The sequence below is a fragment of the Mastigoproctus giganteus genome, chromosome 4 (genome assembly GCF_048544385.1).
Source record: "Mastigoproctus giganteus isolate SK-2022 chromosome 4, ASM4854438v1, whole genome shotgun sequence".
Classification (NCBI taxonomy): Eukaryota; Metazoa; Arthropoda; class Arachnida; order Uropygi; family Thelyphonidae; genus Mastigoproctus; species Mastigoproctus giganteus.
Window position 1 is genome coordinate 119,320,058 of NC_143578.1, and position 27,193 is coordinate 119,347,250.

The window sequence follows — 27,193 nt, forward strand, 5'->3', positions numbered from 1 at the left end:
CTTCCAAAATCATCCTCCAAATCAGCTCAAAAATACTTTACAGAAAGAAATGGATTGAAAAGATACAGAAAAAAATTCTTCATGAAATTCTTCTCCAGGGTGCACAAAATGGTGACGATGGTTCTGAAGTAAAATTTAGATATTAGACTCTTCTAATAACGTTGCAGAAAACAACGGTTTCGTGAAATATTAACTGAAATAAAATTCACAATTTTTTTCATTAAATTAACAAACTGAAATCTCTGACAATGAGAAATGATTTGCTACAAACTGCATGTAAAGGGGGGTTAACAGATATATCCCTGTAAAGTACTCACAAGTGAAAATCATACCGTACACAATCTCTTTCTGGGTTGAATAGAATGACTTCTTCCACCTGGTGGTATTATTGAAAGGTATGCAGGCTAAGGGTTGTAATTAGCTAGTTTATTCAAGTGTTGTTTATAAAAGTTTAGCAGTTGTCATTTCCTGATAGGCAGCTGCTTTAAGCTGCAGTGCTCAGTAGCAACACTTAGCAATTCTGTTTTCACCATTTTTGGGTATTATTTACATGAATTTTCTGTCCATGTGATTTAATTTATCCTGTATGTAGTTTCAATTTCTCTCTCTCTATTTTTTTCTTGTAATGGACTTATAAAGATTAGCTAGTGAAGAAGGTGAAAGAAGGTTTTTCCTTATCAGAAAAACGTTTCACTATCAACTCAACTGAACAGTCTAGAACAACTGGATTCAGGAATGTGCTAGATTTGCACTACATTTTGTGATTTTCTGCAATTTGAAAATGAATAGTGCCACAAACTAATGTGGTAAATACAGTCATGTCTTGTAAATACAAAGCTCAATGGATCTAAATTTTCATGTTTTGTAATAATGAAGTTTGTAGTAACAAGGTCTCCCAAAAGTGCCAGCATTCTTATTTTTTATTTTGATATATACAACTCTGAATAATATCAAAAATAAATGAAAAAATAAATTAAATTAATAAAATAAAATAACTATAATTAAAAATAGCAAGAGCTTAAAATGCTGAAAGTTAAGACGGAAAATATGCACTTTAGTAAAATTAAAATAATAAAAACAAAAGCCTTGTCTAAAAATACAACAGTACAATACAATACAATAACAACAATAGAGTAATAGGAATAGCATTTTTTAAAAATTTTATTTTATTTGCAAGATAAATTAAGAGAAAAGCAATTAACGGAAATGAAAATACAGTAGAACCCAGATAAGAAGTTTTCCAAGGAACTGGAGGTTTAGAACTTATTACGCAAGAAAACTTCTTAGAAGGGAAAATAATAAGGGCAAAAAAAAAAAAAAAAAAAAGAAGGTAAACAGCAGCCGTTATCAATCCACTGCAGGATGGAAGCTTTCTCAACGATTCATGTTGAAGGAAATGGACCATAATCTGCCATGCTGGTCCAGTGGGGGTTGGCAGATCAACTGTATTTAGCAGTCAACCCTGGTTTACTCAAAGAGCATGAGCTACTGCACTCCTGCTCCTGACCACTCAGCTACGGCGTATGAAATATTAACTACACAAATAAAAATGAAAAGATACACATAAAGTATATAAAGTTAAAGATCATTTTTAAGTATTATTTCAGAATTTATAAATAAAATATTTTACTCTGCCTGTGGGAAACATTTTCAAACTGAGGATTTTTAATTGCTTAACATTCTGTTCATTAAGCTCATTACAAGTTGGAAGAATGAGCTCCTTTGGAGTTTCAACATACCTTAAAGGTCACAATTACTATAAGACAGAGCAATGATCCACTGAGTAATTCAGAACTGTTCGGAAAAATCAGAACTTAACGACAAATGCTTCACACGGTAACTCTATCCAGTTGCGGATATCGATGAAAACAATTATAATGTTGCTTCCATTATATCAAAATGTTTATACTAAAAAGATTTTAGGGGTGAAAGTCACAGACTACAGAAAATTCACTAATTGAACCAGTTGGTGCATAGCATCATATTAGTTTGTAGTAAATCACCGAAGTAGGTGGCATCATTTTTGTGATATCTTATACTGTGAGAGAGAGTCTGAGCTTGTGTAGGGCTGCACAATCCTGAAGGATTTGAAGTGCTTGGTTTCCTCTGGCCTCCAGAGCTCTGCTGTTAGCCTCAATGGAGATGGTGACATCATTGGCAAAGGCTTGTATAGTTACCAGACATAGGTACGGTTCAAGGAGCTCATCCAAGGCAAAAACCCCAGGGGCTCAGATCCGGTATGGGCTTGGCACACCCAAGATCCTGAGCTGGATATCATCATTCTCTTCTCTTTCTTGGTGATTCCTTTCTACTTCTCATCTCTCTCTCTCTCTCTCTCTCTCTCTCTCTCTCTCTCTCTCTCTCTCTCTCTCTCTCTCTCTGTGTGTGTAACCATGGTTACAGACAGTTCCCATTCAGTTCAGTGCATTCCTAACTATTGCCTGATTTTATAACTAATTATAATTCCTTCATGTTAAACAAGACTGAATGTTAACATTAATGAAAACTCAGCCAAATCAGCAGTTGGATATATGAGGTAAGTAAACACACACACACACACACACTTGCAAGTAAGCTTAGACACCCCCAAGAAAAGTGGTGTTTTAATTTGCTATTAGCATCAGTGTTCTGATGCTGTAGAAAACTCAACGTGTGTGTTAACAAACCCCAATGATGACAAATCAAAGGTCATAAATATGAAGATTTTAAAAAATGATAAAGGAATACCCAAGGCTATTTCCTGACCTTCATGCAGCTCAGTAACTTTCACACATTCAAAGTCCTAATGGGAAAAAATATTCTCTGGAGATTGTTAAAAAGCAAATCTCCACATTTAAAACTGTAACAGCTGTTTACAGTGCCTTCTGCAAATGGTCCTAAGCAAGGGAATGCATGGGATGAGCTGGAGAGGCAAATGCAGGCAGAACAAGCACATCTGTTTGGGTATTGTTTACTAATCTTTCTTAATGCAACCAATTTTTACAGCAAAACTTGCATCATTAAGTCAACTATGTAAAACAAATCTGCAAAATTGTTAACTACATCATTTGCTACACTAAACAATTGTGCCCACAAAGAGGTTCTTGGTTACCAGAATTGTAATGAATTTTTTATTAATTTTGGGGACAAAACCAACGGATGATTTCAACTTTTAATTTTTTTAATTTGGAGATGTAGTGCCATAAGAGACACTTCATACGTTTGTACTCAGATATCGAACTGATTAACCATGGTGCAATTTTCTCTAGTTACTTAAAAAAGGGGGCAAAGGTTAAACAGAATATAATAAAAACTAATCATTACCAAAAAATATTATAATAAAAACTAATTAAACCCATATATAATAAAACCTAATTATGTTGGAAAATATGCCTACGTATACTTTTGATTGCAAAGTAAAAACCAGCAAGATGCTTCTGATGATACTTCAGAATAATTCACATTCTATTATACATCATCAGACCCATTCGTGAATATATATTTGTTCACAATATTGGTCTCAAGTTTTGCATCTATAAATATAAATAATTTAGCATTAAAAAGTCTCAACCAGGAACCAAGTCTGCAATATTAACCAAAATTTAATGAGCTAACTTTTAAATATGATTGAAGTAACTGACAATGATAACATTTGAAACAATACTGTAATGGAGAGTTATCTGTGTTTATATTACTTCATGTATACCTGATCAAATCCAGACATAAGCATCTCTCTCTCATCTTCAATTCTTTTAACAGAAAAATCTACCAAATGACATAAATGAAAGTTAAACAGAAAGGTAAGTGGTTAAATAAACTAACCACTGAACTTTAACCCATTTGTTTTGCTGCCAAAACACAAATTTGCACCAAAACAAATGCAATTTTTGTGCCTTAATGCAATTATGCATCCATTTAATTGCATTCAATAAATGAGTGCTGTAAAAGGAACAGCATACAAAATGAACAACTGGCCAATAGCACCACAGTGACTGAACACTGGGCTATTTGTATTACAGCTGGGATTTTACTTAGCATCAATCACACTGCTTATAAAAGTTTTAACTTGGTTTAGTTTCATATGTTCTTTGCTTATGCTGAAATTGTTTTGTATATTTTAATATTTTCTACAAAAAAAGGTAAAAAAATTTGATTTATACTTACTGAATTTTAATTTAGTTTGTGAAAAACAAAACATTGTCCTTAGTGTGTCTACTGATAAAATTTTGTGTATAAAGTGTTTTCCTATAAAATTTTACCCTAAACGATTTTTATAATGAATCAATAGTTTCAGACATCAGGGCTGAAGAGGAATGGGAATGAACATTATGTTGAAGCTAATGATAGAATCATTATGATATGCCATAATGATTATGATATGTCATCTAATACTGAAATAGAATTCTACTCAAGTGAGGCGGATTCTGAATCTCATTAAATGCATCTGTTGATATTAGAACGCTACAGACAACAGAAGCTGTGTCCGGTAGCTTGTTCCTGCCCCGGGGAGAAATAATCCAATTGAAGTAACTGCTTTCAACTAAACTTTTTTCAATTGCTTGTGAATGAAAACAACAGTTACACACGCTCTCTAAGCAGATGTGGTAACTGGTTCATGCATAAATGCATCGAAAGATATTAGCATGGAAGAGATTAAATTTTTCTGGGATTGTTTCTTCTGAGTTAGTTCGAACACGAAGAATACACTTTCGCTGCTGGAACACACGTGCGTCAAAACGAAGTGTTGCCCCATAACGCAAATATGAAGTCATTCAATTGCAGGGAAAAAATGAGCAATGTAAAAAGAAAGCCAAATAAAATGAACAATTGGTGGATATCGGCACACTAATTGGATCATAGGCTTAAAACCTACTCGTTGGTACAACAAGTTAGGTCAACTTATATTTTCAGTTATTCTTTTAAACCACTGAAACTGAAGAGTGTTACTGCAACCACACCAGCGTTAATCACAATTTTGGAAAAGAGCAATTGCCTTACACATAGCGAGTAACAAAAATATTATACACACTCAGTTAAAAAAATATATAAATGATTTCAATCATTAAAAATTAAATATCACACCTAAATCACTAATCACCCAAAAAAAAAAAAAAAACCTATTATCATTACGATTACTAGTAGTGAAAGAATAGAACTTACCCTGCTTCATCTTGATCATTCTGATTTTGGAATGGTTTTGTATCACCTTGATTCTGGGTTTGATTCTGCGTCATATTTTCTTATTCCACTTGTAATCAAACTTTCCGAAACACTAAAGAAAAACTAAACAATGTCACCGCACCAAACGTACAATAGAAAACAGACAAAAGCTACGGGGTTACAGGAATGAAGGAAGGGAAATAACATAGCGCCACCGCCATACATAAAACTACACACACACAAAATAATTAAGACAAATGACGGCTACCAAAAAGCAAGCAAACAAAAAAAATAAAAAAATAGAATTAATTCAAAAAACAAATACAATAATACACACTTATTCGTTGTTTCAAAAAAAGCCTTTATAAATGTTGCAGATTATAATTTTTAATCTGTAACGTTTATAATTTTGTAATACTGTCGAGAATGACGGTCCCAGGATTTTCTAAAGGGAGGGACTAAAGCAGCTTTCGGAGTTCAGGATTTACCAATACGGGTAGGGAACAATGAAGAAATATTAGAAAGAATCACTAAACTTTGATCATAAGGCAGCAGTAATGTGGAATACATTACTATAATCATAAGCGGGAGGACTACAGCCCATTTAGCACCAACCGCGGACTGCCACTGCTGAAAACTATCTGAAAAGATTATTTCAAAGATCTCCATGATAACCTAAAATATCTTTCTTTGTAGCATCATTAAATCCTTAAAAAAAATTATCGAAAACTTTGTAGCAAAAGTAATCCTAAAAATTTTGCAATGCTGTCAGATCTGTCTAGAAAATATTGAAAGTCTTCGGGTTTTTTTTTTTTTTTTTTTTTTTTTGAAATAATCACTCTACTCTTTCTTGGTGATTCCTCGCGCTCTCTCTCTCTCTCTGTCAGGGTAACTCAGAATTTTTTTTTTTTTTTTTTTGGCTGTTGCAGCAAAAGCCTCTGGCTTCCTTGCATCATATGAATTAATAATAATAATAATAATTGAAAATAACATATTTTGTAAGGAAGCATGCTGGTCGAAAAATCTTCCATTTCGACCCCTTTCTGTATGGATTCGAAATTTTCGTAAATGTCAAATGCAGTGCTTATATTAATCCAACCCCAATATGTGTCACACAGAAATGAGTTACTGAAAAAAAAAAAAAAAAATTGACACGAGAAACATTTAGCATACAGTATTTAAATTTTGACTATATCAGCCAATGTCAGTTCAGGCTCTCACTTTTCTTCTAAATTCTGCAGTAGCGAAAGTTACGAAAATACTTGATATCTCATCCTTTACATATCCTTCATCAATAAGTTGAGAACATGTAAGCCACCTCCAAGGAGTGTCTAGACACAAGGTTGATTTCACACCAAAAAATATCCACTCATTTCACTAGCATGTTGGTCCCCTTTGGCCAAGCTCTCATGGGTACAACAGCTAGTAGAATCGCAGTCCTCCCCACAGAAGGTGGAAAACAACTGGGTTCCAGTCCCGTCGATTAATAGAGGAATTTTATGGTCTTGTTTATACTCCGGCACGCCCCAGGTCAGTGGAGTTTCAAAAAATCATCAGTACAAACATTAATCGTATTTAGTAGTCACGGGCTTGAACCCAGGTCCACTCAAAGAGCACGTGCTATTTCACTCTCGCTCTTGACTACTCGGCTACGTTATGGATCTTTTTCACAACATGGCTGAATTAGTAGGTCTCACGCGATGGAAACTGGGTTTTTTTCGTCTAGCAAACAAAAAATTGACCACAGAGCACACGCAATTTACAGACAGTATACACGAACAATATTGCCTTAGTCGCTAGTGCTCTTAAAACACGAAAGAAAAAAAAAACGTCAACAAAACTTTCTTGTCAAAACAACACAGTCCACCATCCTGGCTATGCTTACCATCAAAGAAAGTGATACTGAAGCGGGTATGGTCATCCATTCCTCATGAGCTACTGATGTAGGACATGATCTGGCCTTCACCCGATGATCTAGTTAATTCAAATCTGATCAGATTTGAACAGGTTTCAAATTATTGAACATTGAAATCCGTGAACCATTCTCGAATAGGGACAACGGACGATAAAAAAAAAAAAAGAATTCTTCACGTGGAGAGTTAAGGTTCGTGTTCTTCCAGGAGGATTCTGGCGGGGTTCATTTTAATTAGTGAAATGCATCTATTATTATGCCATTAAACAGATTTCATCAGTTTATGCTGACGATCCGAATTTCAGCTATTGGAATCATAAGACTGAAACCCCAAATGGCATACCGCAGTCCATCAACAACTTACAGAATATGATAGCTTACCTCTGCTTTAATGATATTCTTATTGAAATCACATCCAACCCAGTTGAATCTGGTAATCCATGTAACTATCATCCACCGTCATCAACAAGCACAGATACCTTGGGGACATTTTTGAGTGAAAAGTCAGCTTTAAACATCATATATCAGAGATCCAAAACAAGGTGGGTACATTCAGGCGGCCATAAAAAACACCACCTTCTGCAGGTCACTGAGACTGGGATCACATTACAGTACATCATTATTATTATATTAGGGTTATCCGTAATTGATTACATTAACCCGTATTTGTGTCTAAATTGTGTGTGTGTTCTCTAGCCGATTTGCCTGTTTTACTGGACGAAAAAACCCCAGTTTCTGGGGGGGGGAACTTGCTACCTACGCCTAAGACCGACGAACTCATCCATGTGGTCTGAGAAAAGCCCATTAAAGTTCCTCGTGTCATCGACAGGATTCGAATCCGGGCTTTTTCCACCTGGTGTGGGAATGGACGGTAATTCTACTGCTGTGCTACAGCCCAGCCTCACATTACACGACAGTGCACTTATCGGCCTGTGGTTACGTATGGAGCTGAAATCTGTGAGTCTGCAGCTAAAACAAATTTAAAAAGGGTCGCATTTAATGAGTATAGCTACTTCGATGGATTCTATACAAACATAACCTTCCACCACTTACACACATTTCACAGATAACGGAATTAGTCAACTTTAGAAAAGTTTGGGAATGAATCTTTGAGAATTAAATGCATATGTGCTAGAAAGGAGGGGTAGAAGTGTTGTGATGAAATCGTAGTGGATTTTTGTTCTAGTGCGATTTTCATTACGAAAACCGGAGAAATGTTCTGATCCCAGGACTAAGAAGGAATATAGAATTGAAAAGTCTACAGGTTTAATAAATAAATAAAAATAAAATAGTCACATTAGAGCAAGAAAAAACTGCACTTATAAGTCGATGTCCATTATGTTCATAATTTACATGTATTGCCGGGTCCGCTTTCCTGTTTTCCTGGACGAAAACACTGCAAGAGGATCTACAAAATTTGGGTAGATGGGCTGAGAAATGGCAAATGAAGTTTAACATTGAAAAATGGAAAGTACTGCATATGAGGAGAATTAACCTAGAGAAAAGTACCAAGTGTGCGATACTACCCTTACACTGTACTTCCAGTTTATTAGGTACACCCACCTAGTAGCGTGTGGAGTCTTTTTTGGCTATCAAAACAGCCTGAATTCGTCTAGGCATGGATTGAACAAGTTGCTGGAAAGGTTGTGCAGGAATGGAGTACCATGCAGACATTGTCATGCAGTTCTTTGAGATTCGACGGAGGTATAGGCCTGCAGAGAACAGCGCTTTCCAGCTCATCCCAAAGATGTTCAATAGGATTGAGACCCGCACACAGAGCGGGCCAGTGCAGCAAAGAAAAGTAATTTTTGTTAGCATTAGTAGAGGCATACGATGCAAGAAAGCAAGCTTATGCAGCATCAGCCAGAAAAAAAAACCTCATTTCACCCCTATTCGTGCCAAATGACTGTGCAGCTCAGCCTTAAATTTATTTGAGCTATAAACTTCCACAACAAAAGACCGAAGCCTGTTCCACCAATCAACTACTCGCTGGCTAAAATCAAATTTCCGCACATAAATTCTACAACTATCTTTCCTGAATTTGAAACTGTGCCCCCTCAGGTTCTTCATCTAAAAAAAAGGAAGAATCCCATCAACATTCAGCTGGCACAACCCATTCAAGCCGTTATACACCTCAATCAGATCACCTCGCAGGTGCCTACTCTCCAGGTGCTACAATTTGCAGAACTTAAGCCTTGCTTGATAAGACCACCCACTTGTTCCCGTCACCAATCTTGTTGCCATTCTTTGCACTCATTCGAGCAACTCTACATCCTTTCTAAAATGAAGCCTCCAGACCTGTACACAGTACTCTAGGTGTGGCCTGACCATTGCCTTGTATAACGAAATATTCACCTCCCTGTCCCTGCTAGCAAAATTCCTATATATCATTGACTAGACTCCATGACCTGTCCTGGCAGCCGGTCTGCACTGATCAGCGAACTTCAATTTTGACTGCACATTTACCCGCAAGTCTATTTCACTTTCCACTTCATCACCTTCATCAATATCATTGATAACCACAAAATTACAACCATAACCACAGTTACAACCACAAAATCTTTACTTAAGTTACTCTTTATCATGACAGTAGAATCAATCTCAGCAGCGTTCTGGATGTCAGCTGAGCTGGCGAGAAGTTGGCACAGGGTATCACCCCGCAAACATCACTGAAAGGGATCGATATGGCTGTCGAGGTGTTCTCGTCTGGGGAAGCGTTATCTTCGATGAAAGTACTGTACTGAATTAATTCTTCCCCATGTGCGTCTGTTCCGAGGTGCCATTGACCCCGAATTGGTGTTTATGGATGATAACGCCACACCCCATCGCACTACAGCTGTTGATATGCTTTTGGAAAGTGAGGACATTGTTCGTATGATTGACCTGCCCATTCCATCGATCTAAATCCTATCGAACACATGAATTTAGCACACCAGTTTAGTAATAGTAATAGTAATAGAGGCATGTGATGCAAGAAAGCAACCGTATGAGATTATGTAGCTTCAGCCAGAAAAAAATAAATAAAAATAATTATAAAAAAAATAACCAAAAAAATAAAGAAATAAAAATTCATACAACCATTACTTCTAAAAGTTTGTCCAGTCCTCCTTGAATTTTTATTGAAGCTCTCAACTTTCACAACGACGGATGGAAGTTTATTCAAACAATTAACCAACCGCTAGCTAAAGGCAAATCTATTCTACAACCGTCTTTCCTCAATTTTAATTTATGTCCCCTTAGGTTCGTAATTTACGCAAGTGGAGAATCCCAACAGAATTAAGCGTGCTCAACCCATCCATTCAAGGCCCAATACACCGCAATCAGATCATCTCACAGGTGCCTTTTCTATAGCCGCTGCAATTTCCGAAATTTAAGTGTCTCTCTCTCTCTCTCTCTCTCTCTCTCTCTCTCTCTCTCTTGGTAAGAATTTCCCTTCATTCCCCTCACCAATCCTTGTTGCCCTTCTCTGCATGTTCAAGGAAATCTACATTCTTCCTAAAATGACGCATCCAGACCTGTACGCAGTACTCAAGTCGTGGTCTGACTATTGCCTTATACAAAGGGATAACACCTCCTTTTTCCTGGTAGCAAAATTCTTGAATATAATTGACAAAATCCCATGTACTCTTCTTCCAGACTGTCTACATTGCTCAGAAAATTTCATATCTGACTGCACAATTACTCGGAAGTCTTTTTTCATTTTCTACAACTCTACACCAATCCTTGTTGCCCTTCTCTGCATGTTCAAGGAAATCTACATTCTTCCTAAAATGACGCATCCAGACCTGTACGCAGTACTCAAGTCGTGGTCTGACTATTGCCTTATACAAAGGGATAATCACCTCCTTTTTCCTGGTAGCAAAATTCTTGAATATAATTGACAAAATCCCATGTACTCTTCTTCCAGACTGTCTACATTGCTCAGAAAATTTCATATCTGACTGCACAATTACTCGGAAGTCTTTTTTCATTTTCTACAACTCTACACTATGCTTCAACGTTATTAGTTACACCATATTATTTTGTAATAACCGAGAGCAAAGTGGAGGAGAAATTGTTGAAGTTAAACATAAGAAAGGCACCTGGGACGGATGGGATCTATCCAGTTATATTAAAGGAGACGGCAAAGCAACTAAGCAAACCCTTAGCCAGAATTATGAGAGCATCCTTGGACTCAGGGGAGGTCCCCACTGACTGGAGATGTGCAAATGTATCCCCAATTCACAAAGGGGGATCGAAGGGTGACACGTGTAATTACAGACCAGTTAGTTTAACTTCTGTTCCGGGTAAAATAATGGAGTCACTGGTTAAAGATGCATTGCAGGATCATCTAGACAAGACTGCACCAATAATTCAGACACAGCATGGGTTTGTTAAGGGAAAGTTTTGTCTGACAAATTTGAAAGGATATTATGATGTGATTACAAAGGAACTGGATGCAAAAAATAATTTTGATATCATATACTTGAATTTCAGGAAAGCTTTTGCCACTGTTGCGTATGGAAGACTATTGTACAAATTGGAGCAAAATGGTATTAAAGGTAAGTTTCTACAATGGATAAAAGGATGGTTGAGTGGGAGAAGACAGAGGGTGGTAATAAATGGGTGCTGCTCTTCGTGGACTAATGTTATTAGTGGAGTCCCACGTGATTCGGTGTTGGTTCAACTGTCCACGGTCCACTCTTTTAGTTCAGAATAAGCAATACCGATTCTTCCATTTGTCTCCAAATGGAAGACTGGAGCCACCTGCTCTATCAATACCCTCTTTATGCTGAACTACGCAAATCCCTACAAGACCGTATAAACACCTTCTCACCTGGCAACGAAAAACATCTAGTACAAATTCTGCCCAGAAACGATACGAGGGAGCATATGATGAGAGCCCTGTCGATCAATTCGGACCTGGAAAGATTGTGCAGGGCTCCAGGGGTAGAATTTTTTTCAGCCTGGTCTGTACTTGTTAACAGGAGAGACTGCTTCTACAGGGATGGGATACTCTTAAATAGAAAGGGTGCAAGAATGTTTGCTGATGCTATCGAGGCAGTGTTAGGTGGGTCGGAAAACTGCTAGATTAGGGGGATACAAGGACTAATAGATTAACAGTAGCCACTGGCAGAGGAGAAAGTGATTCTTGCACTGCTTCTATTGGAATGAGCAGCAGCCTGGAAAATAAGATGCAGGATATTTCAGAGACTGTTGGGAATCATGGGGGTACAAGTGAACACATGGGTTGTATTAGGGTGGCTAAGAAAAGGAACAGGTGCATGTATACTTGGGTGTACACCAATGCTAGGAATTTAGTAAATAAATTTGATGAATTTGAGGTATTGCTCAAAACATCAAAGACAGATATTGTTGGGATTTCAGAGACGTGGTGTCACACAGATATAAGGAATGCTGAACTGGAATTTGGGAAGTACAATGTCTACAGAAAGGATAGACAGGATAGGAAGGGAGGAGGGGTTATGCTATTAGTTAAGAAACACATAAAATCCAAGGAAGTGAAGCCAGTCGACATCGCTGGACAGTGCAGTGTCGAGTCAGTTTGGTGTGACATACATTGGGACATCAAAATTGAGAGTAGGAGTGTGCTATAGGCCTAATGACTCTGATGAGTATAATAAGAAACTGTACAGAGAAATAGAGTGGGCCAGTAAATCAGAGAGTCTTATAATGGGGGATTTTAATTTCCCAGATATTGACTGGAATTTGGGGGCTGGTCACTCACACACTAGCAAGGCTTTTGTGGATTTATTGGATGATGGTTTTCTACGTCTGCATGTTCGGGAGGCAACTAGAGGGAGTAATACTCTTGATCTGATTATCAGTAGTGATTCTTCATGCATTAAGAATCTGCAGATAAATGAACCACTAGGTGGCAGTGATCACAGTGTGCTCAAGTGGGATTTACTCAAAGAGGTAACTACCATTAGGAGTAAAGGGAAGCGGTATTGCTTTCGTAAAGGCGACTACGATGGACTGAGACAGTATTTAAATTCTATACAGTGGGATCAACTGATGATGTTACCAACAGCAAATTCAAAATGGGAAGCATTCGAAGAACTTATCTTGCAAGCTACTAGGCTTTACATACCAACTAAGAAATATTGTTCAAAGTTTAGGCCTAAAGGGATGTCAGATGAACTAATGAGGCATATGGCAGAGAAGAAAAATGCATGGGATACATACAAATTAACACGTGACACATAAGCCTATGACAGATACAAGTTGATCTGTAACCAAGTTACAAAGGAGGTTGGGCAGGCGAAGGCAGATTACGCGATATCCTTGGCAAGGGATGCGAAGAAAAACAGCAAAGAGTTCTTTACTTATGTAAACTCTAGAAGGAAGGGGATGAATCAGATTGGTCTACTTGATATCGACGGGTCAACTGTTGATGACCCTGCTCAGGTAGCTAACAAACTAAATGAATATTTTGCATCGACATTCATACATGAGAAGTCGTTCAGCGAAGGTAATGCCAGAAGTGTATTCAACTCTAGCAGTAAGCTAAAGAATCCTGTAATAACTGAGAGTAAAGTGGCGGACAAATTGTTAAAGATAAACACAAGAAAGGCACTTGGGGTGGATGGGATCTATCCAGTTATATTAAAGGAGGCAGCAAAGGAAGTAAGCAAACCCTTAGCCATAATTATGAGAGCTTCCTTGGACTCAGGGGAGGTACCCATGGACTGGAGATGTGCAAATGTGACCCAAATTCACAAAGGAGGATCAAAGGCTGACACCAGTAATTATAACCTGTGAGTTTAACTTCTGTTCCCGGAAAATTAATGGAGGCACTGGTTAAAGAAGCACTGCAGGATCATCTAGACAAGACTTCAGTTATAGCTCGGACACAGCATGGTTTTGTTAAGGGGAAGTCATGCCTGACCAATTTGATTGGATACTATGATGCAGTCACAAAAGAACTAGATGCAGGGAATAACTTTGATATTATATACTTGGATCTTAGAAAGGCTTTTGATACTGTTGCACATGGAAGACTGCTACACAAATTGGAGCAGTGTGACATTGGAGGCAAATTGCTGCTATGGATAAAGGGGTGGTTGAGGGGGAGAAGACAGAGAGTGGTAATCAATGGACACTGCTTATCGTGGACTAATGTTATTAGTGGAGTCCCTCAGGGTTCAGTGTTGGGTCCTTTATTGTTCTCTGTATTTATAAATGATATTGATGATGGTATATCAAGCTTAATGTCCAAGTTTGCAGACGATACGAAGGTTGGCAGGGCTGTCAAGGACACTACTGACACTATGCTGCTGCAACAGGATCTGGAAAGGTTGAGCAGATGGGCTGAGAGGTGGCAAATGAAGTTTAACATTGACAAATGTAAAGTACTACATATGGGAAACAGCAACCCCAGAGCAATGTATCAAATCTGTGGTACTACACTGACAGTGGTAGAGAATGAAATGGACATGGGGGTGGTTGTGCAGTCAGATATGAAGTTCTCTGGACAGTGCAGACGGACTGCAAGAGTAGCTCATGGTGTATTGTCGATGATATATAGTAATTTTTCTAGCAGGGATAAGGAGGTGATTATTCCCTTGTATAAGGCAATGGTCAGGCCACACCTAGAGTACTGTATACAGGTCTGGAGGCTTAATTTCAAGAAGGATGTAGAGCTGCTGGAACGAGTACAGAGAAGGGCAACAAGATTAGTGAATGGAACAAAGGGGTGCTCTTACGAAGAAAGGCTTACGTTTTGCGAATTACAGTGTCTGGACACTAAGCACCAGCGAGGTGATCTGATAGAGGTGTACAAAGCCTTGAATGGTTTGAGCATGCTCAATGCTGATGGGATTCTTCCTCTTGCTCAGAATAATCACCTGAGAGGGCATAAATCAAATTGAGGAAAGATAGATGTAGGATAGATGTGCGGAAATTTGCCTTTAGCTAGCGGGTGGTTGGTTGGTGGAACAGACTTCCATCCCTTGTCGTGGAAGTTGAAAGCCTAAATAAGTTTAAGGCTCAGCTGGATAGGTATTTCGAACGAACAGAGGGGTGAAGTGGAAGTGGTTATTTTTTATTTATTTATTTTACTTTATTTTTTTTTTTTTTTTTTGGCTGATGCTGCATAAGCTTGCTTTCTTGCATCAAATGCCTCTACTAATGCTAATGCTAATCTGCCTCACACCTTGGAATCCTACAACAATTTGCTTCTGATTTATTTGCTAGAAGAAAACTTTTGTTGGCCAATTGTGCATTAGCTTCGCCAACTACGGTGCCTCCAGCACCTTCAATAATGTCAGTCTCAACAGTGAGCGGTGTCTTGCAAAAATAAAGTATTGTCCCCTTGAATAGCTCTTAGAAGTTCACAAAGATCCAATTATTATTATTATTTTTTTACTTTTATCCCCTCAGGCCTGGGCAACCTGAGGATTGCCGGCACCCACTGGTATTGCACTGCCTCCAGTGGGTGCGGGATTTGTCCAATATTAGACAATTCTGTTTTTTTTTTTCTTTTAAATTTATTTATATATTTTTTTATTTTTTCTCTTTTCTTTTTTTTATTTTATTTATTTACTTTTGTGTAATTTTTTTTCTTCTATTGTCTTTAGCCATCCCGGCTAGAGAAAATAGAAGAAAATCTGGGCAAGTGTTTTTTTTTTAATTTATCTTATTTTATTTTATATAATTTTACTTCCCCATCGTTTTATTTATTTTATTAGCAATTTCCTTTTTTTTTTTACTTTGTATCTATATATATATATATTTTTTTTTTATTTTTATTTTACTTTTTTTTTTTAATGCTGTTTTATTTTATTTTATTTTACCTTTTTTTTTTTTTTTTCTTAAATTATGATTTTATTTATTAATTTTTTCTCTATGTTGGTACTCTAAGTTTGGGTAGCTGTGGGTATGGGATTTGCTGGCACCCACTGGTATAGCACTATCTCCAGTGGGTGTGGGATTTCGCCCTCTTCAGGGCAGACAAAGATTGTACCGGGCATGCTTTCCAGAAGATCGCCTGCCCGGTCGCAAAGAAGCCAGAAACAACTAAACATAATATACACAAACATAACACTACACGTTTCTGGCAACTCTACAGAGTTTTGTATCATCACAGAGTAACATGGCGAAGATGAACTTATGTTCCTGGAGGGGCTGTTCAGAAGATACTATACATGTCTACATGTGGGCGCTCCCCGCACATAGCGAACCAAAAAATTCACAAGATCACTCAGGCTCCCAAGTAGCAATCCCTGACTTAACTGATGCAACCAAACAAACAGTGTCAATACATACCTTAGCTCCTACACTGCCTGAGGGCACTGCCCTAGAGCAGGTGTTTACCCCTGAGAACACAGCTCGAAGAATGAAGGAATTCTGTAACAGCATCACCACCGTCTTCTGTGGAGACATTGTGATCCTTTGCAGCAAATTAGAAATAATCCTACTAAATACTCACCTAGAGTCCGAAAACGATGCTGCCAAGCTTGAAACATTCCTTGAAGGTAGGGGCAACCAAATACCACAGAACGCCCCTACCTATGCAGACGTGCTGAGGACCGATAAACAGCTCACTGCGACAACCAGACAAGAAGAAACCACTAACTAAGCAACCACATACAGTGGTACTTCGCCCGCTTGACACAAGTGTTCACCAGTATAGTGAAGGGGTTAAAACCCAAGTTATAACCAATTTGCTAGAAGAATTTAAAAAACCAGAATTAAGACAAGAAATATGGGTGTTGTTATTGAGATGGAGTCCAAGGAGGAGGCTGAGAAAATCGAACAAAATCCAATGATCCCCATGCTCGGCCTAGCAGTTGAGTCCTCTAAAACCAGAGGAACCTCCATAATAACCTTCGACCTGGACTGGGATATTACTGCAGAACAACTCACTCGGGAGATATATCAACACAACCTCTTAAACTTCCAACCCAACCAAAATAATCAGAAACTCATAACACCAAAATTCTCAACTAAGTCCAAAACTGAAAAATCCTACAATTGGCACCAAGCACATGACAGTTTCTTAATATGCAGTGAAGAATTTACATCAATTCACGAGCTCACGAAAGCGGGGCAGATCCCGCTTTCGTGAGCACGTGGCTGTACCCAAGTGCTTTAAATATTACAGATTTGGGCACACATCCCATACCTGTGGTCAGGCTGTCTCCACTGCTCAGAGAAAGGGCACAGTTATAACACCTGCCCAAACAAAGCTCAGCAGCCCGTCTGTGTGAACTGCAAAAGCCTAAAGATGGACAGTGTCCACTCAATCCGGGACAATCCCAGTTTATCAAAACGCCAGGAGTCACTACCAAACAAGAACCGATTATGGCTCCACACCCTAAAGGATTCGATGCAACTGTGATCAAAATCTTCCAAGTCAACGCACAGTGGGCACGAGTTGTGCCTGACCAAGTTCGGCTAAAAGCGGATGAAGAAAACTCGGATTTCATTATACTTCATTAACCATATACCCACATGCACCGGGTCAGGGGTGGGGGTACCCATTAAGATTTAAAATTATTCAGTCGCTGCCATTGCAGTCCGAAATCCAAACCTCATGGCAACCAAGATTACTCAACTCTGTACAGCATGGGCAGTGTCTGCCCACATTATCAGTCCAATTGGAAACTTCTACGCGATCCCCATGTACTGCAGGCCGGGGAAGGACATTGATCCAGCCATTAGATACCTAGAATCTGTCCTGCAAATACTCCCGAATGAGAAGATCGTCATGGGAGCCGATGTCAACTGTCGCTCCCCAGCTTGGCACAGCTTTACATCAGGTAGACGAGGAACAAGAAATGGTCAGCGGCTGGAAGAGATTCTTTCCAACTCTCCGTTTGCAATAGTCAATCGTCCTAATAACCTCCCAACATTTTGTAACACCCTGTGGGAGGCACCGATTGACATTTCGCTCTCGACCAGATCCTTCTCTGGCAACATTACAGATTGGATGGTCGAATATCCGTGGACCACATCGGACCACCAAGTCATCATATACCAACTAAACAGAAACCTCGCACGGCACTGGCCACCGAAACAGATAAAACACAGTTATGCAATCCAGAAAGCGAACTGGGAGCTCTTCAAGGCTCTGCTGACGGTTGATGCAGCAAAATTTACACCGGATTACTGCTCTCAAAGGGACCCAGACGAGCTCCAGCAGGAAGTCACAAAGCTTATCACAAATGCGGCTGACAAAACAATAAGGAAAAAGAATCCAATGCCTGGCGCAGCCCCTTGGTGGTGTCAGGACTTGGCCCGTCTAGGCGAGAAACAATTTCAAAACGTAAGGCTTTCCAATAAGCGTGGCGTTCCTGGCCTGTGCATGAAGTCGAAGCCCTAAGAAACTTATACAGAGAGGCCCGCAACAGCTACATAGCAAAGATAAGAGAATGGAAAAAACGCTCATGGGAAACACTAGTGTCCACTACCGGTAATGGCAACCCCTGGGGAGTGGTGTACAAAGTCACCAACAATAACAATAAGCTCCCCAGGGGAGGGGAAGTGGTCACCACAACCAGAACCCCCAAGGTACCATGACTAGTTCATGCGAGCAGACGGTATGCAACATTCTAGACGTCACCTGCCAGCAGCCCGTGGCCCCAGCCACAGAGGAGCTTTTGCAACTCTGCCTTGATAACGACAACTACGAAATCCAGAACCTGGAACCTTCCTTTAACTTGGAAGAGCTACACTCTACAGCAGCACTCATTAAAAACAAAAACTGCCCAGGGACAGATCGTCTGGAACCCGGAAATAATAAAAAATACCATTGAATTCTGCCCTGAGATGATTCTTGATCGCTTGAACCGCTGCATACAAGCTGGAATTTTCCCACTGACTGGAAGGTTGCAAACTTAAAACTAATTCTAAAGAATCCCAACAAGCCTCCTGACCTACCACTATTCTACAGGCCAATCGCTTTACTTTCTGTTATAAGTAAGCTCTTTGAAAGAGTCCTATACCAAAGAATCCTCCAGTACTATGAGAATGCTAACCTTGCAGCTAAAAACCAATTTGGATTTAAACCTGGACTTTCTACTGTGGATGCCCTTCACAACCTGCTCACATCGGCTGCCAACTGTGACAAAAAGTATATTTTGCTGATTTCTGTCGAGTTTGCCGGTTAATTCGACACCCTCTGTTGGCCGAGCATCCTCGGCAGGTTGTGCAGAGCCACCATACCAAGAAACCTATATGAAACTATCGAAACATACCTCTCAAACAGGAAAGTAGTTGTTAACGCACCATACCAGTGTTTCTAGAACAGTTCTCTGGGGCTATCCACAGGACTCAGTGTTGGGTCCCCTGCTCTGATCCATTGTCATGGTTGGTTTCTTCAACATGGACCTGGGGGAGGTAAATGCCCAAGTTTATGCCGATGATCTCATCCACACTGTGGCTGCTGACAGCAGAGCCCGCCTCGAGACCCTGGCAAACCAATACCATTACCGGTAATGGCAACCCCTGGGGAGTGGTGTACAAAGTCACCAACAATAACAATATCCTCAACTAAAACTAAACTGGATATCAGAAGACCCCCGCTGTTCAGAATCAATGGAACAACTATCAAATTCTCAATAGAATTAAAGTACCTGGGAGTTATCCTCGACACAACATTCCAACCTCATCTGGAAAATACCTTAGGAAAAAGGTACGAAATTATGCAGCCCTGGTTGCGAGGGTGTCACGTCGTGACTTAGGGCTCAACCGGAAGACCTTATCTTTATCCTTCAAAACTGCTTTCACACCTATAATAACATATACTTCTGGAATCTGGTATACCAAAGCTATCACTGCCACCAACAGAAGGATGCAAGATGCCATCAAACGCTCCATACTGCTCGTCACCTCCTGTGCCTGCTGCACAGTGAGCACGTATGCCCTCCAGGTCCTGGCTGGTGCCTTACCTCTCGACCTCGAGGTAATTAGAACTGGTCTACTGTACCACTTTTCTAAGGGAAACCACAAACCTTCCTCAACTTTACAATTAATCTATCAAATGGCAAGAGAGCTGAAAAATATCGCCTCCGTGCCCATCTGCAGTTTTCCAATGGCAAACCAGGTGTCAAACTCGACCAAGGGAGAGATCACCATAAAATTTCTACCAGATGTCAATAGAATCTTCCCCAGACCCCCACCATGGTTCTTGCCAGGCCTATACACAATGTTTCTCCTTACTGGTCACGGTTCTATAAATGCTAAACTCGTCGCTCTCGGCATCACAGAGGACCCAACATGTACCTGCAGGGGGCTTGAGAGCTGGCATCACCTTTTCTATGACTGCCAGCTATATGAGGACCTTCGTTGTATCTTCATTACGAAGATCAGATATATTCCAAAGCATCAAGAATCTCACCTCTTAGACACCCAGGATGAATACAGTGCCTTCTCTTGCTTTGCAAAGGATCTCTTCACAAGACGAAGAACCCTCCTGGCACAATAAAGGCAGACTTGAACAAGATAATCCACAATAGCGAAAGATATACCCACCGAACCAAGATGCCCATTAGTAAAACAGAACATTTATTAACAGAACTATACGGACAATTCTTGACCCACTCTAGACAAACCTGCTGAAATTCACAACCACTAATTCACAACCGAAATTCACCAACTGGAATGACAACACCAAAGGCCTCTTGGCAATCTACACCAGTGCTTCCTTGCACGGTGCCCGCTTTACCACTTCCCAGGGAGGAAGGTTTCTGTCCCTCCCCTACTCACTCTTCCTTCAGGTGGGACATGGGCCTGTCTCACTGTTAATTGCAGGGGTAAATCTCTCTATCGAACCCTTAATTCCAACTTCTACCCCTCCAGTCTTCAATCTCCCCACCAACCCCGTCTACTTCTCACAGCGGGTGCCCCACACAGTCGGAACTTAAAAGTACTAAAATTCTGTTCACCCAATTTTTCGGCCTTATACACCTTCCTGCGTATAACCCCTATAGAGTCGTTATTTTTATTTATTTATTATTATTTTTTAAAATTTTATTTCTTTGTGTTTATTATTATTTATTTATTTATTTCTTCTTATTATTGTTTTTTTAGGCCGTTGCCATTGAAACCCAGGAAATTAGGTGGCAGGGCCTGCCAGAGTTCAAATTATGAGCTGGTGTACCTGGTCTACCTCCACAGGGCGAAATGTAGGCAACTTTAGGTCCCATTAGGGGCTCAGCGACTAAATGATCAGATGAACAATGGTACACAACACTACACTGTACAATATCCATACACTTTTAAATCTCTGGCATTTACAGTGTACTGTATCACACGACAATGTAAACTCTTATAATCGGGAAGCGGGACTTGAACTTCTAAATCGGAATAACCCAGCCATATCGGGACGGTTTGCCATCCTGGTTCCGTCTGTTATCGTATATAGTGTTTCTAGATGAATATTATGTCCTCATGTTACCGTTAATTATTTTTATTTATATAAATTAGTTGCTATTATTCATTGTTACTTTTTTTTTCACAATTCTTTGTTACTTTTACAACACGTGCGTTCAAAAACTATTGCAGTACCCGTTCTCTGTGAAATGTTCATCGCAGGAAAGCGTGTGGCGCTGTATGTTCCCAAACATCAGTGATGTTTTAGAATCGAAAATCACGGTAGCAGACGATCATAGAGAGAGAAAGAAGTGAAAACTGTAGAGTGAGAGTTTTAGTTAATGTAGCATTGCTGAACAAATGAATTAGTTATCGGGACATAACCTGTACTGTCCTCTACTTTCCTGAAGCAAGTATATACTGTCACTCAACATCTGATTTGTACTGATATTAATTGCAACAGTTTCTTGCAGAGAAGAGATTCAAGAATTGCACTCACTATGGGAAGTAATGTCGGTAATCCTGCACTTTAGTGTCGTGAGTCACGGTCAGCCCGCAAGTCACCGCTAGCTCCAAAGTTTCCCACAGAAGGACCTTTTGACAGAAAGGTAGTGTTGCTCACAGAAGGACCTTTTGACAGAAAGGTAAGTGTTGCTCACAGAAGGACAAGGATCTTATGATTAAAAGGCAAGTGCTTCTTTTTATTTATTTATATGTTAATTGGTAACACTACAATGTATACAAATTATTACAAATATATACAAATAATCACAAAATCTAATCATATTCTTTTTAGGTAATACAAAATGTCAATGTTATAATTAATTAAAATTTAATAATAATTATGTATTTTCATTACTGTTTTTATAACTATCTAATTTTTTTTTTATAATCAGATTCTTATGTAGTCTGGAAATTGTTTTTTATTCTTTCTGAAAATGTGTTGAAATAAAAACTTGGTTGAAAGAGAAAACCAAGTTTTTTAGATGCAGAGGAAGCAATATTTGTAATGTGCTTGTGCCAAGAGAGATTAGAAGTCAGGGTAATCCCCAAAAGAGATATATCATTTTGTCAAGAAATCGGAGTGTCACTAAAGATAAGCATAGGAGCAGAAGAATCCCTTTTGCGAGATATAAGACAAGACTGAGTTTTAGAAGGGTTGAAATCAACTAAGTTGCCTTTGCCCCACTGGAGAATTACCTGAAGATCGGCATTTAAGGAATTGGTAGCAGATTTTCGAGAAGTTGAAGCTGATTGAGCAGGACAAGGTTTCTCAAAATGGAAAGTGGAATGCAATGTGCTATCATCGGCAAAACTATGGATAGGATTTCCAGTCAATGGAAGAAGGTCATTAATATACAAGAGGAAAAGAGTGGCAGAAAGAACTGAACCTTGGGGGACACCGGCATTAGTGGAGAAGTTAGAAGACAGAGAGCCATCTACCATCACCCTCAGTGAGTGATCAGAGAGAAAACTGGATAACCAATTACTAAAAACAGTAGGCAAACCATAAGATGGAAGCTTGTTTAGAAGACCTTTATGCCAAACACGATCAAAAGCCTTTGAGATGTCAAGAGCAACTACTTGTGTTTCACCGAACCTTTCCATTGAATTAGTCAAATGGGTAACATAAGCCAGAATATCACCAATGGATCGACACTGACGGAATCCATACTGGCGATCGTTGATCAGACGGAAGGTCTCTAGGTAGTTTAAGAGTTGGTGGTTAATTGATTTCTCCATTACTTTAGAAAGAGTAGAAGTAATTGCAATGGGATGATAATTGGATGGGAGGGATTTGTCACCCTTTTTAGGAACTGGCTGGTTAAAAGGACAAATTTCCAAGCAGAAGGAAAAACACCTTTGGAATAAGAAAGTGAAAAAAGGCGGCAAAGAATAGGAGTAAGTTCAGGAGCACAGGTTTTGAGAACAAGTGGAGAAATACCATCAGGACCTGGAGCTTTCTTAGTATCAAAATTCATCAAAATCCCTCTGATATCCTTTGACAGAAGACCACAGGAGGCATTGAATGGAGCGTGTTGGGAATGGTGGGAGGTGTTTTACCAAGATCATTAATACATCAGCTGGAAGAAAAATGGGATGCTAGCAGGTCAGCTTTATCCTTGGCTGAAGTGACAACAGAACCATCTGGTTTGGACAGAGGTGGGAGCAGAGATGGACAAAAGTTGCGGCCAATAGCTTTGGCAAGAGACCAGAATGCTCGGCTACCATTAGGGCAAGAAGCAAGTTTTCTACTCTTAGCCTATTCAAACTCCAGTTTGGATTGATTAATAACTGCTTTACAATTGTTGCGAGCTTTGGTGTAGGCAGAAAATGAAACTGAAGAATTAGAAACAAGCCAATTACGATATGCAACATTCTTCTCTTGAACAGCCTTAGCACATTTATTGGAAAACCAAGGTTTAGATGAAGGACGAGATTTTAAAGTGGAGTTTGGGATAAAGGATTCCATTCCTGCAAGAATAATTTCACTGACACGATCTGAGCAAATGTTGACATCAGAAGTTTTGAAACAGTAATCCGACCAATGGAAAGAAGAAAAGAAGTCTCGCAGGTCGTCCCATTTTGTATTCTTGTAATGCCAAACAACACGAGGTTGGGAATAGCCATGAGATAAAGGTTCCATCGGAGAAGAGACAATCACCAAGTTGTGATCTGAAGTGTCTAAAGGATCTCTCACTTTGACCGTGTACTTAGAAGGGTTGTTTGTGAGAAAAATATCAAGCGTATTGGCTGTATGATTAGGATTGTCCGGTATTCTTGTAGGTAAATGAACAATCTGTGCTAGGTCATTAGTAATTGGAAAAGCCTCAGCATCTCGACCTGCTGGGTCGGTGTGACTAGAAAACGGAAGCCAGCTGGAGTTGTGAACATTAAAATCACCAAGAAAAATTACCTCACTGTTAGGAAAGTTGGACTGGAGAAAGTCAAGTTGAAAAGAGAGGAAGTCAAAGAGCTCCAAGTGATTAGTGGAGTTGGGAGAACGGTAGAGACAGCAGATGAATTTGATACAATGAGGTAGAGAGATTTTAAGCCAGGGAAGATCGAAAAGAGGAGATTCCAAATTGCCAAGTCTCTGACAGGGAATATCAGAACGGACATATGCACAAGTACCACCTTTGAGGCAAAAGGAATCATACAGCGAATAATTTGGACATCTGAGATGAGCAATAGTTGAATCAACCGATAACTGAGATTCTGTTAGAAAAAGTACATGGGGTTTGGCAGACTGCAAGTGGAAATGAACATTGTTGAGATTAGAATTGAGACCACTTATATTTGTGAAATGAATTAGGAAGTGCTTGGGAGGTTTAGAGCTTTTCGCAGATAAGCTTATTCTATTAGTTTGACAATTCATGGTGTATTCAATAGTAAGAAAAAGTGGGGGTTCGACATACTGTATGAAGTAATGAAATTTTTGGATGTGGCGTACCGTGGTAAGAATATACCCAGATCCTTGACATAACGTGGCCTCGACAATGCTCCCCGCATACACACTACTCGGACTCCCTCCAGTCACTATCTGGCAGAGTAGAGGTAGCAAGATTATACACTAGCTGATCTAGAAGCCTCCTACAGAGTTACCAATAGGTTCGGTCCGGTGTACTAACTAGCGGCCAGCCTGCGAACACCGTTTTAGAGCTGTACCCTCGAAATATAAGGAATATTGGATCTCGCCACGACGTTCATCATAGTCTCAAAAGTCATCAATCATACTGCATGATGGAAGAGATAGGGAAGGGTTGACCGGAACTTAGCTCTAGAGACTAAACATGGGTTCCACCACTTCAAGCCTCCAATAAGCAAAGTGGTGGTATTTCACCGGTTGATGAGAGTCATCTACCACCTAGTACTGCCTGGTAACATAGAGGGGCGGCGTTCCTCCATGTGGTGTGGGCGCCACACCTCGACCCCTGCTTACGTTGGTTCACACCTGGGTGGTCACCCACCATGTACTTGTGCATAGAGGTTATACCCAGGATTACTAACAGTCCCACCATCGTGAAGGTGCAAGCAGAGGATTTGGCTGTCACAGACCGTCCGGACTTCGCCGAAATTGGGTCCACTTGACTTGAGTGTCACCCGAATATCAGTTCCATCAGCGTTTTAGACTCCCAGGTAGCAAGTACAGCTTGTCTGGCATATCTGAGAAAATAGCAACTAACAAGTTTATGAAGCTTAAAAAAAAAAAAAAAAAAAAAAAAAGGAATGAAGGGAAGATTCTGAAAATTTATGTTTTTTATACGGTTGAAGATTTGTAAAAGTCAAACACATTTCGCCATAATGTAAAAACCCACACAATTCCAGCTATCGGTATTTTTGCAAATGCAAGAAGATCAAGTTTACTACCCATTTTTTTAATTGCTTTCAGTAAGAGAAAATCCAATAAACCTGAAAGTGCAAATTGTTTTTATTGTTTTATGGTCTTTACCTCCAGAAATATGCTTTAGAAAAATATCATAAAGGCATTCAAAATTGATTCTTATAATGGAACATTTGATAACGATGAATGTTTAGTGCATTTTAGTGATTTGAATTGGTAACTAATACAATTTACAAACCACACTCATGACCTTTTATCTGGCCTTAAGGTCACGCTCGTGACCTTACAAATGACATTTTAGAGAGATAAATAGCTTAGTTATACAGCGAAAATTTGAACTTCCGAGATCTTTAAATGAATTACCAAAAAACAATGTGTTATTGGGTTTACATTACGATATTTTAATATGATGGTGTCTCTGGAACAGATTATTATCGTTAAGCGGGATACACTGTATCGTATAGCTATGCAAGTGGTTTGGAATGAAGTATTTATGAATGTTTAACATTCATTTTTTGCAATTAATGTTCATATTTTCGATTTTGTTGATACTTGGGGAAAAAAAACTCATAAACCAGGGAACTCGTAAAGCAAGACCTGCCTGTAGTTATTTTCTCAGAATACAGTTAAGAGAAAAAAAAAAATATTGCCAGTATATAGACCAGCAGATACAGTGAGTGTCGTGCATGCTCCGTGATAATTCCCAGCACATAGATCGGCAGACAGTGAGTGTCGCACATACTCATGTCAAGTTGGAATTGCTCCGTCAGAATACGATTCACGACAGGTTGGAGCTGGTGGTGACTTGTGAGCTGACCATTACTCCCAACACTAAACAGAAGGATTACCTTCCCTTGCCCCCCATCCTTCTAGGTTGATATGCCTAGGGTGTTTATCCCTCCACTTGCTGCTGTTTTAAAATTGGGACCTCGTTTTTCCGATTTTAAAACAGTGGGATGGGGGATAAATGCCCTACCTAGGCTAAGCACCCCTCCTCAATGACACAAAACAATCAGAAACAAAATGCCTTCACAATAATCACCCAATCACAGAACTTGACTGTACAATTACTCCGTTCTATGATCATGCCCACTGCGTGGAGACAAGTGGTACCCAAATAATAGATTTTAACCAAATTAATCACCCTGGAACCATGCGGAATTTAATAATGCAGAAACTACAACACATTAAGTATTTAGATAACTGCTGTTACTATCTAAGAGAGGGGCTAAAAAAAACTGGTAAAACGTTAGAACAGGGTCCAAAGTGGTGGCAAGGAGAAGAGGGAGAAAGCAGTGATTGATAGGTTGTGACTGCACCCCACTCACTGCATTCCTCCCTCTTCTCCCGAACTGCATGTGGCAGATGTCACGTGACATCACAAAATGTTGGAGCTGAAATGAAAAAGAAACAGCAAAATGGCAATTTTTTTAAAAACAAGTAACAAAAATTCATACCATGTGTGTTAAACAATGAAA

At 39.4% G+C, this 27,193-nt stretch overlaps 1 protein-coding gene across 2 annotated transcripts in view; it reads right to left on the minus strand.

Annotated features, from left to right (window-relative positions):
* Positions 1–5,308, minus strand: part of LOC150087020 (uncharacterized) — a 246,071-nt gene extending 240,763 nt beyond the window's left edge. For both annotated transcript variants that reach the window (XM_090371751.1, XM_090371750.1), the window contains exon 1: positions 5,140–5,308. In XM_090371751.1, the coding sequence (XP_090227877.1) occupies positions 5,140–5,213 (74 nt within the window). In that variant the 5' untranslated portion in view covers positions 5,214–5,308. The remainder of the gene's footprint in view (positions 1–5,139) is intronic.
* Positions 5,309–27,193: the final 21,885 nt, after the last annotated feature.